General features: G+C 28.1%; 1 protein-coding gene across 1 annotated transcript; it reads left to right on the forward strand.

Moving 5' to 3' along the window:
- Positions 1-3,146: 3,146 nt before the first annotated feature.
- Positions 3,147-16,565, forward strand: LOC107443939 (golgin subfamily A member 6-like protein 22; the record flags this gene model as incomplete). Its single annotated transcript, XM_043044742.2, is given in 6 exon segments — positions 3,147-3,183; positions 5,360-5,534; positions 5,607-5,666; positions 12,438-12,545; positions 14,424-14,536; positions 16,249-16,565. Coding segments are annotated over 6 exon segments (648 nt in total). The 3' UTR covers positions 16,406-16,565.
- Positions 16,566-18,520: the final 1,955 nt, after the last annotated feature.

Here is an 18,520-nt window from a genome sequence, read left to right on the forward strand (position 1 = left end):
CAATAAAACATGAAGAAAGTTAAGAGAAACAATAAGTTGCATTTATTGCGCATAAGCTGCAAGTAAACAGAGTTAATTAGATAAGTTAAGTTCAAATAGAAGATAAAACAAAAGAAAGTAATAGACGTATGAAAAAAAAGAGGGGGAATAATAATGGAAAAAAAAGGATGACATTTTTTAAAAAAACCGGAAAATAAAAGATATAATCTTTTCATCTGCCCACACGATTATATCCGCAATAAAGAGTGCTTTCTGATATTGTATCAATATAGTCAAAATAAAAACAATAGTGTAAGGAGCGCTCAAATTTTTTACAAAAATTACAACAAATAAAATAGAATACAATAAGTAAAAATAACACGTAAAAACAGAAAATAAAATGAAAGAAAAACAATAAGTTGCATTTATTGCCAAATTACAAAATATGAAAACAAAAGCTCAAATTGAGTGTAACTACAGGAATTTAGAGTACAGTTCCTACTGCATTGCTGAAGTGATTTGTTATGCTGTGCATTGATTTGTTAGTTACCAAGGATGGGCCCGAAATGGATGTGCGCAAGGTAATATTATACTGGATAATTTAAAAAGATGACCATAAATAATTTTAGAAAATAAATATTTATTTAAGAAAAAATATAAGATAGAAAAGAGAAAGGTAAATTGCCTGTTTTGCAAATAATTTTAGCCACGGATTTGCCCGAAATGGATTTGCATATGGAATTGTGTGGGCTATTGCTTAGTCTTTTCCTGGGAAACCTTTTCTTAGTCAAGCTATTGCTTAGTCTTTTCCTGGGAAATAGTTCTGAATTTATACCAAAAAGAAAAAGTGATCTCTCATAATAAACTACTGAATTTATGTAATTGTTGATAACAATAGTTTGCCAGGTATTTGATAATTGAAAACTAGTATCTGTACTAACTCACTTTTTCATGTTTGATCACAGAACTGTTATTTTTCATTACATGTTATTTTTTTTCGCAATTTGCACATGTAAATTATTTACTAAGCAGATTGTTATTACATTAGAATATTAATTAAATTAGATTCGATTTCAAGTTAACGTGACAATTTGTTTCAGGCTTATGAGCATTTTTATGCAGCGTCTTATGGTTCACTACTTAAAAAATCAGCGATTTTCGGAAAAGTTAAATATTTTAGATATAAGTCAGTTCCGCAGTGGACTGATCGTTAAGACACGGTTCCCAGCAGATCACCGAAGTCATCACCGAAGTCAAGCATCACTGGTTGCGGTCAGTGTGCGGGTGGTTGACCACTTGAATCAGCCTGCGTAGGGACCGAGGGTGTGCGGTATTGGTCCTCGTTAAACTGTTCTATCGTAAAGTGCTCGACTTCTAGTGCAGGTCGTCGGGCTACCGAAGCGGGGGTGCCATCCCCTCTGCAGAGGATCAAAATTGTGATGGCACGTCTTCGGATCATCCTCAGGGATGTTTCCCAGACCGTCGCCAATAGCCCATTGTGCAGCTCTAGTGCGACGTAAATGAACAACAACAACAAAATATAAGTCAGTATTGTTTCTTATGTAATTTTAATGCTGAATTGAATAAAAATCAATTGCAAGTAAAAACATTTATTTTTTAAGAGTTATATGCATTTTTTTGAATTTGATCCTTGTTAGTTTATTTTTATTAACATAGTATGAAATTCAAAATTATTACGTATTTGTTAAATATGTTTTTACATCTATTCAAATGTTTGTAGTAACTAACAATTAATTTTATTCTGCTCGGTATTATAAGATACATCGGAACTATTTTACTCAACTTTTTTTTTTTTTTTAAATTATTTTATTTTATCTTATTGTANATAACAACTTTTTTTTTTTTTTAAATTATTTCAAATCGTTCTCTCTTAGACATTTTCCTCATATAAAATTGCTCACAACTTTAAAACAAATGCTCCTTATCTGCTTGTGATTAGTTTCTTTCGATTGAGTGTAAAAAATACATAAAAATTGGTGCATAACTTAAAAATTTATGTTATGAAACGATCGTTGATTCTTGATTACATTGATTAAAAAAATATTAAAATAACTATTTTTAAGGAAACTATAATGTGATTCAAAATAACAGAAGTCCTTTTAGGAATCAGCCTCAAAATTTATAAGAAAAGCTAATAGTTTCATGAAGCCTGACAAAAAGTTTAAAAATATAGACTAAGCTTATTGAGTTTAATGATTTGTAAGAAAAAAAAGAAAGAAAATCTAATTATCAAATTTACAAGTGCCATAATGAAAGATGTAGGTTCAATTATTGGAACATAAAAAGTGTTAAAATTTCTTAATAAAATTGGAATTATATAATTTGAATTCCTATAAAGATTGTTAATGGTAGCACTTTCTTCAGTGTATTTTTATTTTGTATCTGTGGTACTTGTCACGCTTTTAGCTACGAGGATCGAACAGAAATGGCAGAAGTGGAATGTCATTTAACTGATAAGGGAAATGAATTTTAATTTAAATCGTGAAAAAAAAACAATATCTGATATTTTAATATTCTAAAACCTGCCATTATTATTGTAAATATGACTTTCTTATTATTCATATTTTTTTCATTTTAGGTTCCAATACTTCCAAGTTTCAACAGGTAAACGGAATCAATATTTAAAATAATTTTGTTAATTTGTAAAAAAAAAAAAAATACATTTGAGATTGATTTATAATTACCTGAAGAGTAAAACGGCTCACCATATGTTGAAAAATAAATACCTCAACAAGCATAAATATCTATACTTGAGGTTGAAAAATAATTACAACCTGAGGTCGAACATAATACACCTCAAGTTAGTAAAAAATTACCTTTTCAACTGTCAAAAAGTACCCCTGATTTAGATTCATAACACCACAAGTGTTAAAAAAATATACTTCGACAGGTTGAAAACTAAATACGCTTCACGCATTGCCGTTAGAATTGCATGAATCGCATTCAGTGAGATTGATCCTTATAACCTATCCTAACAATTTTAGCAAGCTATAAGTGCAATTCAACAAAGTGCTCTTAAAATACCTGTTGTTATTATCAACATGATTACAAAAACTGAAAACCGCCAGAAATAAATATCATAATATTTAATAAAAATTTAGTTTAAAAAACGCTCATATGATCTACGTTCTTTTATAAATATATATTAATGGCAAATAATGCTCTATTTGGACCTAATATTGTGTATGAATCTATTTGTCCTTTTATCAGTTTTTTTAGTTTGTAAGGGCAAATGATAATCTGTTTACGGTGTTTCTGCGTTTTCCTAATAATTGAAATTTAATATCACCTACTTTCTTATTAAAATTATATATATATATATTTCTCTTTGATATTTACTGTTGAAGTAGACGTGTTGAATTATATCTCAAATGATCATTGTGTTACTTTTTGGCAATTCACGTCGTGTTTTCTGTATGAAGATTAAGACAGTCAGTGTTATTCATGTTATATTAAATGCACGACATTGTATTGAAAATGAAGTTTTACTTTCTATGGAATACTGTTTGGTGCAAATTTACAATTTATAACATTCACTTTGAAAACTTGACTGATTATTCTCCATATATCTTTTTATTTTTAAGTGTACTTTATATGTACAATTGAACTTCATTCATAAGATAGTCTAAATTTTTTTTATGCTTTTTCAATTATAAGCAATTTTAAAAAAGTGTAAGCAGTAAATACTCTTTAACTAGATTTCTAAGTGAAACATAAAAGTATTTAATGTAACAAAAACAAGCATTTTTGTTTTTAAAAATAATACATGCTCTTAACATTAAAAAAAATTAAATATATAAGACTTCACTAAGAATAAAATTCCTTTTCTTCACATACAATTATATTAATTAATGAAACCTTGCATGCTTAAACTGTGTTAGTTTTTTTAAAATTTATGTATATATATATATAGTTTTAATAAATTTGTTTTATTTCGACTATTTAGATTTTATAGTTTTTAATGCTCTACTTTTTAATGTTGTAGGTATATTTCAAAATTACAAATATTCCTTTGGTTATAATAAAAATTGTCCGAAAAAATTATGTTCATTCTAATAATTTGGAAAAATTTGATGCTCATAATTGTCAAGTACCTATGCTGTAAAAAATTTTTCTTATAATAGCTCGATTCATTATTTATGATTGTACAGAATACTAGTATAAACTCTGAATAATCAGGCATTGTGGGAGATTTTTCCACTTTTAGATGCACCTGGATTTCAACCGTTTCAACTTGTTAATAAAAATATTTTTAAATGATTTATCATTTAATTGAATTAACTATGTCAGGTAGGTGAAGAATTACTTTAATTAACTAGTTTTACGATCCGACAGAAGCCGAAACTGTTCTGCTACATTTTGACTGAAGATTAAAAAAGCAATTGGTTTTGTTTGGTGATGATCTCTTGATAAAGAATCATGCATAGTTTGCACTCAGAGCATTCAGGATTCGTGCTAGATGATCATTCAAAGAATAAAGACTGGGCCTTTAATATAAGACAGGTAAGGAATGGAAATTCGCCCAGGTGAAAAAATGGATGAATATCCCAAGAAATCGAATGATCATCAGTAATAAGCTGTATTGACCATAAAAATAATTTTGTTTAAAATGAAAATTGGTTTTGCAAATGAATTGAAACAACTGACAAGAAACAAATTCACAAAACTGCCTAGATGATAACTTTTTAAGTCATAGCCAATTTTTTTTAAAGCAATGAGTGTTTTTATTTTATTGTTTCAATCTAAAAGAAAGTGATCTTTAAATCATATTTAATTCTGATTATTTATCTGTTGGAATAACTTAATGAAGTGAAATGTAGATAATTTCTTGCTTATTTAAAAAGTTATAATTGTTTGAAGCATTTTATTTATACTCAGACTAACTATTTTAGTTAGACATTCAGGTTTTTCGTGGAACCCAAGTTGTGAATCCCAAGCCTATGTTAAAATTTATAAAAAAAAATTGTGCCTGAGCATACTTTTAAATTTGGTAAAACATGATTGTGTAATGTTAATTATAATTTTTTTTTTTATTATTTACAATTTTTTTTCCTTCTTCTACCTGATACAAAAAGCAGGAATTCAACTAGTTTTCAATGAAACAAAATGTGCGCAATAGATCGTAAACAATAGAAAAGAAGGTTAAGTAGTCAATTGTAATAACAACATTAATATCTGCAAATCTTAAAATTAGGTAGTTTTCAGTGAAAAACAGTAACTATACATTCAGTTTCTATACATTCTAAAGCATATTTTTTACAAATTTATTTAAATATCATTTAATTAAAATGAGTAACATTTAATTTGAACTCACTAAAAAAATTGTTGTCAATTGTAAAAAAACTATTTTTATTTAAAGTCTTCCATCGCTACCTGACTTGAAATCAGATTGTGAAGAAGAGCTATTGAAATTGATGAAAGAAATTGATTTGGAATTCAAAAATAGAACCAAAGATCTTCAAGAAAAGTTATTACAGTCAAGGTCTAAATGTCAAACACAAGCAAAGGAGATTGCTTTACTAACTTCTAAACAGGTTGAAATTATTGTACATTGATATTTTAAACATTTTATTTACAATTATTATATTAAGTGTAAAATTTTTCAGGATAGCAAACGTGATGATCATAGAAATTTAGAGCAGAAAGTTGAAAAACTGAAAAACGAAGTAATTTATTTTATATTTTTAAACTGTTACTTATACATATAATTAAATTCTGATTACATTAGTTAAGGTTTCATACTTCAGTTCATTTTTTATTATTTTCAATATTTTTGACATATTTTTAAGGACATTAAAAAATAAAACATAGTGCTAAAATTTTTCTATCATGCACTTTTTAGTCTAAAAATCTAATCACAATCACATCATTAATTGGAAGCCATTCACTTATCAATTTTTGCTAAAATGAATGCTATAATTATTAATTTTGATTTTTTATATTTCTATTAATACTTTCATATTTAAATAGTGTACATTTCGTATTTAAATTTAAACAGTATGCTACTAACATTCCATTATTCTAAGATAATTTGAAAATTTTTCGAACACTTTTATTTTCTGACATGTCCATCTACTAATAAAAAATCGATATTCTTGTTAAAAGTTGAAGAAACTGGTTGTTAATTATTGCTATGCATTGTTAAATAGAATAAGTCTATCCTATGACCCAGGGCCGTAGCCAAGATTTTTTTTGGAGGTTGATATAGAAATATCATAAATAAATATATATTGAGAAGCCCCACATCTGGAATTGTCAGGACTGGCAAATCCAGACAATAGGTAGATTTTTCAAGATTATTTGTTTTTTAGGTAAACAGACCTTAAAATATCTTTATTCATGTCAATTTCATTCAACAATGTTTTCTTCTAGTTTGAATGACATTTAAAAATTAAAGAATGTTTAGGCTGATAAAATATACATGTACTAAAAATAAAAGGGAGCAGAGGATAATTTGAATTTTATCTGTCCTAAATAAAGATACCCTTTTGTTTTCTTTCTTTTTCATTAGAAAGTGAAGCTGCCTAGATAATTAGATTAAAAAAATATAAAAGAAACAAGCCTCCTAGAAAACTCCATAACTAAATTAATCAATCAAATTTAATAGAAAAAATGATTTCAAACAAGGAACTGAATTGACTAGATTTTTTAATGAAAATATCTGTAATTTAAATAAGCAAGCAAATCCTGTCTGCCTGCTATTCTTTTCAAACACTATTAATATTCAGCTTCAATAATATTCATGGTTTAGTCTTCTCTCCAAAGTTCATTTTCCTTTAACTGGTCTTGCCTTTTCAACAACTCTTTTAATGTCTTTATTGTTTTAGAACAAATGTTTATCTATCAAATAAATAAATACAAAAATATAAGTTTTTTTTTTTGAAAATGGAAAGTTTTGTTAATTTTGATTGTTATAAAATGTCCAGGAAATAGACCAATTAAGTAAAGCAGTGTTTATCAAAATTATGACTTTTGTGTACCCTTTCTAAATTTTTCGTAACGCTGTATACCACTAATAAAAAAATTGCACAAAAGTTAAAAATCACAACTGACTGTTGACACCACTAATTATTAACTGTTAGCTGCAAAAAAATAGCCAATAGAAAAATACGTAATCGTAAATTTTCATGACTAGATTTGTTTTTTTGTTTTTTTTAAAAAAAAATTTGAAAATTTAGTTTGTTGCAAGATATTTTGCATAAGAACGCGTACCCCCCTAAACTGTTCCTGTACCCCTGGGGTACGCATACCACACTTTGTGAAGCACTGAAGTAAAGGAATGTATACACTGTGAAACGCTTTGTTACAAACACTCCTACAGAACGAACGTCTCTCATTTCTGACAGTTTTCCTTCCATGTATATTTTATAAACACACTGCAAAGCAGACGCTTCCATAACCAGAGGCGGACAGTCATTTATGTCTGGGAACATTATTTTCAGACAAGACAGCACTTTTTCTAAATTTGGAAGAAAAAAAAAAATATTTTTACTTTCATTTTTTTAATTTCAAAGGAAAAAAAAAAGGATCTTTCCATCATTTTTTAAATCATGTAAATTTTTTGCCTTATAATTAAAAATATTAAGCAATTTCAGTACTAAAGAATCTATCATTCTCCTGTGACCTTTCTTTATCTTCTCAATTTTATCTTTGGCTAGAAAGAAGAGAAAATGCTGCTGCTCATGTAAAATATTTCAAAAATCTTTTGGTCTTTTCATCCAGATGACACAGTTGAATTGTGCGACCTCATATGCTCAGTCTTGAGAACCTACAAATTTCAATGATCCATTGAATGATCTCAATTCCTCTTCAATCCCGCTAAAATTCCCTTTCTATTTCTTATCTATTTTATACATGTACTCAACCCAACTGGGTTAAAAGAAGAGAGTAGAAATCTTAGTCATCAAGGTGTTCATATAAATCAAAAAATTATTCAAACTCTTGTCAAATGATCAATTGTAAGTACAACAACTCCATTGGACCTGGTGTCTTACAGATAGGTATTTTCATTTTTCTATGCATTACTGGAGGCAGTGGTCAGAAGTAGTGAACTACAGATAGTGAAACTACTGTAGTGCTACTTTTATTTTATAGTTTGTAGAGTAGTGTGCTACTTTTCTTGAAAAATTAATGTAGGGAATAGGGTGATACAAACCATCAGTAGTTTTGTAGCAATTCCTTGCAACTACAGTGATCCCTTGTTTTTCGCGACTAATGGAAATTAGAACCTTCCGCGAAAGCTGAAAAGCCGCGAAGTAGGATTTACCCCTAGGAATTTTCCTGTATGCGAGTACATGAATGTGTTAAATATGTAAACAGTACTTAAACGTGTCAGTGCTAATTAATAAGATTAATTACAAAACCTTATACAGTAATCAACATTAATCAACATTGCTTTCTGGGAGAGGCGAAGAGTCTTGTGTTGGTGTCGAAGGAGAGGCTCTCACTTGACTCGTAGAAGCTTTAGGATCACTCGGATGCTAGCTTAGAAGATGCTAGGTGAGGCTGCGATGATGCGCAGACACAACTCACAGGGATAAATCCACTCGAACACTCATTGGTGGATGTTGCACTGGAAGCCAATCTCTCGCCTTTATGAGAGACCGTGGTATATGTACTCTGAGTCAACTCATCTTTTTGTGTGACATGCAGGGATCCTTCTCTCTTGCTCATCAACATGAAACAACGCTTCTTTCCGCAATGTGGCTGCCGGCATGGTTGTATTTTTTCATTTTTTGATGAATATTTTTTAAAGCCCGCATAGCACTGAAGCCGCAAAACATGAAGCGCGAAGTGATGATGGAACACTGTACTTTTAACGTTAGTCTAGAAAAGAAACACGGTTATAACATGACTCTTTTTCAAATTTGATGAGTACAAATCTTTGCGGGTTCACCAAAGGATCCAATAAAAATGGCCTGTGGCTGTAGCTGAGCATTAATAAAAATTTTAATGCTTATTAACATGTTTAAAACCACAAGTGACTAATATTTAAACTAGCCATTACGAAAAATGGATAATTAATCGCTTTGGTCACACTTTCACATGCGAATGCACACTCGGGAAATATTGATGTTATTTCAAAGGAAGGGAACATATTTTCGAGCTACTTAATTTCTTAGAGGAAATAAAAAAGCGTTAAACAATTAAAAAATTGCAAGTAGTTGATAATTTCGCATTTCTGAAATTAAAGATTCACTTTCAAAAAAGGCATAAAAATTGGTTAAATGAACATATTTCAAATCAGATAAAAAAATGTTTTGGAATAACAAATTGGCTTATGTAAGGATGAACAACTATTTCTTAATTATTCTGTTATATATAATGTAAGCTAATTTCTAATTCAAAACCATTTTGAGCATAGGTATAAATTAAGTTCTCCAGCAAAGTTCGTCTCCTTAAAGTAGTGAAATAGTTACTACAATTCCAAAGTAGTTGTATTTGACTGCATTTGTAATAAAGTAGTTGTAGTAAACTGCAAAAATTATGTAGTTTTTCCGACCACTGATTGGAGGTTTACTTTCAGGGAGATATTGCCAATTGTCCTATCAAGTGATGGAGAGGTGTAAGGGGGAATAAACCTATTAATTGAAACTGACTGGGGACTTGATGTAGGAATATAAGTATCTATTTATTACCATATGACTCACTTGAATATCTGCGTAATTAGGAAAAACATTTTCATTTCACTGTAACTATGTCTCAAATTATTTTGAGAGAGTAATTGATCTCTTTTTGTTCAACATTGCCTCATAAAAGTGTGACTTTGCTAGAAAAAATTGAAGTTTTAGAGTATTCTAAATGCAGTGCCCGAGAATCCATTGAACACTTAAAAATTGTAAACACTCAGGCTGCAGATATCATTAAAAATAAAGAAAAACTAATGAAACTTTGGTGCGATATTGGAAATAAGATCCAAATTAGAATGTCTTAATAAAATGAACCCGGAGTTAAAATTGACAGATATATTTTTGAATGGTTTTCTCAAGTTAGAAGTAACAAATATCCAGTATTAGGACCAATGTTACAGGAAAAGGCTAGAGAAGCAGCAGAGAAAGTGGAGGTAAAGGATTTTAAAGTTTCTAATAGATGGTTACAAAAGTTCAGAAAAACGCATATGATTTCTTTTAAATCAATAAGCGGAGAGTCCGCTTCTGTGAATGCTGACAGAATACTGTGGTTGGAGAAGCAACCTTCCTCATTTAAGAATTATGTACTTGGTGAATATTAATTGCTGATGAAACTAATTTTTTTTATTGCATACTACCGGTAAAAACTTGGTGTTTAAAAGGTGAAAAGTTTGAAGTAGGGAAAATGTCGAAAGAAAGATTGACGATTTTACTTTGCACAAGTGTGATAGAGAGCCTCCAATGATTATAGGAAAATAAATTAAGCACAATTGTTTTAAAGTAATGAATTTATTGAGATTTTGAATACAATGGAAAGCAAATCGATCAGCATAAATGACCGAGGATTTAATGACTGACTAGTTGCTTGAACTTAATAAAAGATGGGCAACAAAAACAGGAAAGTTCTTATTTTTCTTGATTATGCAGCATCTCACCCTGCCATTAATGTGAAGAATATAAAAATTGCATTCTTTCTCTTAAATGTAACGTTATGAAAAACTTAGAAGTGTTTTATCGGCAACTCATTTTAAAGCATTTGATTATGAGCTTACATGGGCCAAAGAAAGAAAATTTATGTTTTACAAGCTTCTTTGTAGACTTTTGCCGTATGGAAAAAAGTAAGAATCTCAAACATTTTAAACTGTTTCACTAAGGCAGGCCTAATGATACATCAGGATGCAATATCCTTGCCCGCCCATGTCATAGATTCTGATGATTCTCTTTCTGAATGAACAATTGTGATTTGCTTGACTGGAGAAAGTGTTATCAACGGTAGTGATTTTGTAAACATCGACGTAAATATTGAATGTCAAAAGAATGATTAAATATGGATGATACTGTTGAAATGGTCACAAATAATGACACCTAAATGTTGAATTAAAATGAAGAAATTGCTACTCAATTGCTTTCTAAAAAAAAAACCAAAAGTGAAAATTTTAAGTGAAGCTCGATCTTGTAATGAGGAACTGAGACATTTTTATCTATTCAAAAATGATGAAATTGGTGTAAAAATGCTTAATTATTCAAAAATGTACCATAAAGATATGGTAAGGCGCAGCCGCTTAAAACAACTTTCCATTACATCCCTCTTTTCAACTGGATAAATATATGACAAAGGCACGTATCCGATTACTTAATCTACCACTTTTGTACAGTAAATATACTTTCGTTAAGTTTTAATAAATGTCAATGTAAATAGTTGTTATAGATTATTTAATTATTTCTATATCATTGCAATTATTCTAAAAACAATTTATGATGTGAATCTTTGTTATTAGTGTACCCTTCCCCTAAACAAACAACTCTTGTAAACAGACAATTTTTTCAGTCTCAAGTGTGTACGCTTAACCGAGGCTTCACTGTATATATACTCGTATATCTAATTTTATTTTTATAAGTAACACTTCTAATTATTTCATTTTTGGTTTCAAATTTTATTATGAGATGCAAAAAGTTTTTTCTGAATGAATATTAATTTTGCTTTGCATTTTGCAAGTATTTATAATTTGTTCATAATTAAATTATAGTATTAATTTGGACAAATTTTGCTTTATTCAAAATTTGTGAATAAAACAGCCAATACAAGTATGAAGTTTTAAGTAGGAGTTAAATTCTTACATGAGAATTTTTTTTTAAAAATAAATGTTCATTTTTACATTTAATTTTACATGTTAAAAGTTATTGGAACCAAGATGTATTAGTTCTTTTTTGCCAATTTTGCAATTCTGAACTAAAATAAAAGCTGTTTGTCACGCTTAACATTTAAGAAAAGTTTGAAATAATTAATAACAGGTAAAAGGTGATTAATAACAGGTAAAAGCAATGATTTTACTGACCAATTTCAAAGTTTCATGAAATGTTATTTTCTAAAAAGCAAGCAGAGAAAATAATTTAGCTAAGAAATGAAATTATTTGTTTTTAATAAATTTGAAAAACTTACTGCTTTTATTTTTACTTAGTAAAAGACTGATATATTAAACAATATACACTAACTTGGGAAACTTTATATACTTTCTTTACAAGTTGTTTAGAATGCAACTAACAAGCAAAATGATGAAAATTTTAGTTATAGCAAGAATCTGTCCTCTTTTTCTTAAAAAGGGAGAGGTGTCCCTCCTTCTCCTGGTTTCTAATAAAAAAAAAAGAAAAGGCCAATGAATTGAAGGGTGAATGTTGGAATATTTAAAAAGAAAATAAACGTAACTTAATGGTTTATTATCTTTTTTTTCCGGAATGAGGCAACTTTTTGAAGTAAAGTAATGGTTTTAAATGTAAAAAACTTCAATGTTTTTTTCTTTTCTTTTTTAGGTCAGTCTTCTACGAAAAGAAAATTCAACCTTAAAAACAAGAGTTGAGTCTTGTACAAAATATGAAGAAGAAGTTGAAAAATATAAAAGAATTATTTTTTCTGAGCAGGTATATGAACAAAATTTGATTAAATTTTCTCGTATATAAATACAACAATTTAACGATTTTATGTTACAAGTTTGTTTTGTGCTGAAAAACTTTCATTTTAACAAATTCATTTCTTCTTGTTAAGTTACAAATTAGTAAAATTTTACATTCAATAGAGTATTTTGCAGTGCAATATCTAAAGACATTTTTTTAACATTTAAATAAATTAAATAAATATTATACTATTTTGAAATAAAATTTTTTGCTAAAGTTATAAATGGTCTTAATTGTCAATAAATAGTTAAAACAGAATTACATTTTAAAATTGTTAGTAATCTTTTAATTTAATTTTTTATGTTAAAATTTAATTACTTTATTAATTGGCAACAAAATTAAGACCAACATTGTTCAGTTATAACTTCCAATGTTCAACTATTTTTAAACCAAACTCAGAAGACAAAGAAACCTGTCAATGAAATATTATCAATTACAAGTTTTATTCAATTGTTGTATACCCTAATAACTTTTGATCTAATGATTAGATTTTCAAATATTAGAATTTAACTTTAATAGTTCAAGATACAAAACGTAGTTTGTCAAAATAAACATAATGTTTTTGTTGTTGATGGATTTGGATTCTTGAGTAGTAAAATAGGGGGGAGAGGGGAGAGCCACATATCTAGAAAGTATATTCTCAATAATGTAGGAGCCCAAAAATTTTGGCACCTTAATGTTAATTTTATTTTGTGCCTTCTTAAAGTAGTCCTGTTTTTCAAGAAATATTCATTTAATTCTTTTTTAATTTTGGATATTGCTGCTTAAGATTACATAGAATAAATTGATGTAAAACTGTGTATCTGCTTTAAAGTTAAAAAAATTATAATACAATTGTGGTCATTAGTAAATAAAATAATAAAAACTTTTTAAATAATAATAAAAAAGAATTTTTCTCTTGGAATTTTCTTTGAATAAATAAGTTTTATATTTGTGTGCAAAAATATTTGTTTGCCACAAATATTAAATTTATTATTTTTATGTCTGATTTAGTAACTTAAAACATTATCTGTAATATTTCACTAATTAATTAGCATATTTAAGGATAGACCCTTAAACCACTAAAACGTAATCCTTGAATGTGAAAATTCCAATCTTGTATAAAATGTTATTATGGTGTACATTAATTAAATAAAGGTGTCTCTTTTTATTTTAAGGTGCCCACTTTTTTATTCTGTGTAATGCACATGAAGGGGAAAAAATTCCAGAAAATTTCTCACACATGAGTAGCAACATATTATATTTACATGTTTCATATTATTTTTTTATAGAAATATAATCATGTATATTTCTATAAATAAACATACATTTTTTTTAATGAACTCATATTTCTGGTGCTTCTCGACCACACCGGATATTTCAAGCCATTTCTGTATAATCAAAATGCACTAAATGATTATTTTTGTTTAACTATAAAGATTTAAATGATCGTGAGGCTGAATACTAAAAATTAACTAAATTTCTCAGAAAAACTTGCAGAATAAACTAATCGTAATTACAGAAAGAGGACCTTCCCTTTTACAGTTTATAAAAATTTATGAATGATATAATAAAAATTGTTTTGCATTTTTAAAAGCTTTATTTTCTTTTTTTGAGCAGTATCATACTGCATTAATACATATTGTATTTCTACTTTATTTGATTTTGACATAAAATTTATCAAAATAATAAATAGAAAAATGAGCTAATTTTATTAGAAGAGATCTATTATATATATTCTGATTAAAAATAAAAATTGTCATTAATTTTTAAAATTGCTATTTTCCATATTTGTTCATTAGCATCATAATGTATACATACATTGTAATATTTTACGTGGTTTTGACACAAAATTAAATTTAACAGGAGAAAAATGGATTCTTGGAGAAGAAATTAATCTCATCAGAAGAGGATTTAAGAGAAGTGCTAAATGAAAATAAAAAACTAAAAGCTTTTTTAACCGCTTTGCAACAAAATAAGTAACTATATTTGGCTTATTATTTACTTGTACCATTACTATTTGACGTATCTGATATATGTATATGTAACGGATAGTTAATTCGTAGCACCAGATGGCGCTACCCCTCTGTCCGCGAAAACAATAACAATAGTTTTCATTCTGACTTAATTGGAGATGACGCAAGACGAGCTCTGCGAACCATACTGGTTCCCCTTTCCCCCCCACTCATTTGAGTAAAACTTTCAAGTTCTTTTTATGTTAGTTAATGTTATGTTATTACCCTTTATTGTTAAATGTTTAATGTGAATGTATAATTAAAATACTGAGCTCTTTATGATGGTGTTTTTCTTCCATCGTCTTGCGTCCTTACATATATGATATAACATTTTAATAATGTTTTTTTTTAAACACATTAAATATCATGTCAGTCATCATTGACTGACATGAAAAGTCAATCACACTCAAGATTTTTATAAATAGAGCAAAGCATATTTTCTCAGCTACTGTACAGTGTAACCACTCTTGTAGAAAACTTTTCTCTACTGAGAGGATCATTTATTTAAAATTTTTTAGATTCTGACATCTTAAATTAATCAAAGAATGTGTTATAACTATGTATATGAAATAAATTAAATATTCATAACTTTTCTTTATTATTTATTCAAAAATATTATAAAAGCATTTTTTTTTATTATCTAGTTAATTAACAGTTAATAGAATAATGTAGTTTTTGTATATAAATGACTATAAAAATCCCTAAAATACACAGAGTTTGAAACATTTTAGACGTTTCACAATTTGTGTATGAAATTTAAATATTTTCATGCATAACATTTATTATATTTTATAAAATCTACTGGATTTTAATTTTCATGTTGGCAGTTATGTGTGAAAGAAAATTTGTCTTTTTAATAGACCTTACTTATAACATCCTGAAACATATTCAAAAAATTAGCTTACATGTGATTATTATACTATAATTGAATTTTTTGAATGTACCAAATTGATGTTCTTAAGGCAAAATAAAATAACTTTGAAAATATTTTATTTCAACAAAATTAAATTGGTTTATTTACAGCATTTTTAAATATAAATATGGAGAGCTTTGCTTTCAACAATTATGTTGTGATAGATTTTGACTATGAAATTGTTCACATGCAAATCATTTGTATTGTTTTAGCACATAGTTAAGTATAATACATATTTCCTTTAAAAACATCTTGCAGGTCAGGCTGCACCAGAATCAAGAAAAAGAAATAATTACCTTACCAGTTGTTTAGTGTAACATTCTTTAAATGATTGGGTAATTCCAAGATTCAATGAATCTAGTTTGCTTGAAAAAATTCCACTTGCACATTTTTCATTTTAAGGTCCCATACTTCCTTTAATCAGCCTTCCTACCACCCTCCTGATTTTGACTCACAGGAGAAATCTGCCCTCACAAAGGATAATAAGGTTAAATAGAAAGAATGTCAGTAAAGCTTCATACAGCTAAAAAAACAAGTCTCTATCTAGAAAAAAAAAACTTTGAAAAAGTTTGCGCAAGCTTTGTAAAGAAAAAACAAAATCTGTACAATGTGAAATTTCCTTCAAAATTAAAATGTAAAATCCTGGATAATTTAACGTTATCAATGATGGTGGAAGGTTCGAAACGGATAACGTAAAACCGTGGTTCCCCTGTATGTCAATGCATTTTTATTATAATTGCTTATTTTAACTTTTGTGTTTCAGTTTTAGAAATGATTCAAGTTTTGTGAATGACCTGGTCACTGCTGAAACAGAGAAATACCATCAGGAAGAAACTGTACTGATTAATGAGTTTCAATCCCAAATGGAAAGAAGAATTGATGACTTGGAAAGAAAGCTGAAAGAAAAATTTGAAATTTAACTCATTTGTACAATGATCCTTTCTATTATGTAATGCATAAATCACAAGCTTATTCTCTCTCTTTTTTTTTAACCCAGATATTTTTAAAATTTATTAAATTTCTTTGTCAAATATATACTTATACATTTTTACTTTATATATTAAACAAAACTTAAGGAAACATGTGTCCTTTAATTGGTTTTTCTCACTTTCTTTTGAAACATTATCAGTTTGTTTAATCTTATATAAGGTGCGGTAGTAAATTTAAAGATTTTAAAAGTGTTATTAAGAGTAAATGATTAGTTTTGCATATCTTAACCCTTAGGAACATATTAGATTATTGTTATAATTTTTTTTAGTATTGTTACATAAAAGTATTTTTAGGATTGAAATTGATTTGCAGGAAGAAATTTATTTAGCTTATTACATAAAATTAATTTAAGACCATTTTATATGGTGGGAAGATGAGCTGAACTTTCTAAACTTTACTTATTGTAAAGAAATAGCCATAAACTTGAACTTCTTTAATTATAAATAACCAAATTCATATATTCTGCGTTTATAACTAGAAATAAGTAAACACAGTTCAGAATAAGGAATAAACGTTTTGTCGATTGTGGAATTCAAAAGAGTGAACCAACTGAGGTTACTTCTCAAAATTCAAGGTTTTGTTTATACATGTTTCAGTAATTCGTAAAGGGGACAGAGAGGTCGCAATGTATGTCATAAGTAAGTAATTAGCATATTTTTGTCTTTTCAATTCTTATTAGTTAATACTAAACGTTCAGCTGTAGGCAGAAGTTTAAATATGTCCGATCATCGCAAGCTTGCAGAGTCTTTCGAATTTATTAGTTGTTTGTTTCATTAAACCCCCGTGGCAAAAACACAGCGACATAGTCGCAGAAAGCGACTGAGTTCTTGCAGAAAGATTTTTTTAATTTTGGAAATAAAAATTTTTGGTTTGCCACAAACAAAAGTTCTCACAAAAGATTCTGCAGAAACAGAAGCTGTTTTACCAAAAAAAAGAAGAAAGAAAAAAAATTTCTACAGAAACAAAAAATTTATGCAGAAGCAATAATGGTTCTGCAAAATTTTTTTCTTACAGAATTGTTTTAAATATTTTTTTCCTAGCGTACCGCGGAAGAAGAAAGTGCTCGTAATTCTCCGTAATTCTACGCAAACAGTTACTGGATAAAAAGGGGAGAATTTTTTCCCCTTTATTAAGCTATTTTTGGAAATTTACCAACTTCGGCCTCTATTGCTGGCGCAGTAATTTGCTTTGTGTTTTCTTATGTGGAAAATTTCAAAAGATTCTTTTTTTAAAAAAATCATGTCTACTGAAAAGGTTATTTGTTGCAATTGTGAAGCCACAATAATTAAAACAAATTTGAAAACTGATTTTTCAAAGCGGCATTCCGAAGAAGAAATAAGATGGAAGTTGACAACATCTAGCGATGTCAGAGATTTATTTTCTGGAAAGCGACAGGAAAAGAAGCTTTCCACGCTACTAATATTTGAAGAAAAAAAAAAACTTTCTAGATTCGAATCAAATATTCTTACTAACAGCGATATCGATAGTAAGGATGAGACAGCATTTCCAACAAATCAAGAAATTTTAGAAGCAGTCAAAGGTAAAAAATAACTATATATATATATATATATATATATAAGATAAAATGCCTATATCCTTTGAATTAAGTCGTCGATAAAAAAATAAAACACTCGCAATCTAACAATAAATGAAATAAAGCCTGAAAGATATCTCACGATCTACAATCTTTTGGCATGCAAATAAAAACCAGATTGGTGGAAAATATTTACTGGTGAAACACTTTCAAACAGGTTACCATACGCAATGCTATATATTTACACAATACAGTGCGAAATCACAAGCGCTGTGTATTTTTTTCGTTCTGAACTTAATCTGATCACAAAAAAAGTTTTATTTACCTACTTTTTTTAAAAAAAAATCTTTCAATAAGTCAGTACAATATGAATCGAATCTAATTAATTTATAATTAATTAGATGTAGAAAAAATTGAAACAAACATTGCTTGAATTTTTTTGCTTTTAGAATTCGGTTATAGTCAATTCTATTTTATTACTTTGATTACTCAACTTCAATATTAATTTTTT

Source organism: Parasteatoda tepidariorum, chromosome 5 (genome assembly GCF_043381705.1).
Source record: "Parasteatoda tepidariorum isolate YZ-2023 chromosome 5, CAS_Ptep_4.0, whole genome shotgun sequence".
Taxonomy (NCBI): Eukaryota; Metazoa; Arthropoda; class Arachnida; order Araneae; family Theridiidae; genus Parasteatoda; species Parasteatoda tepidariorum.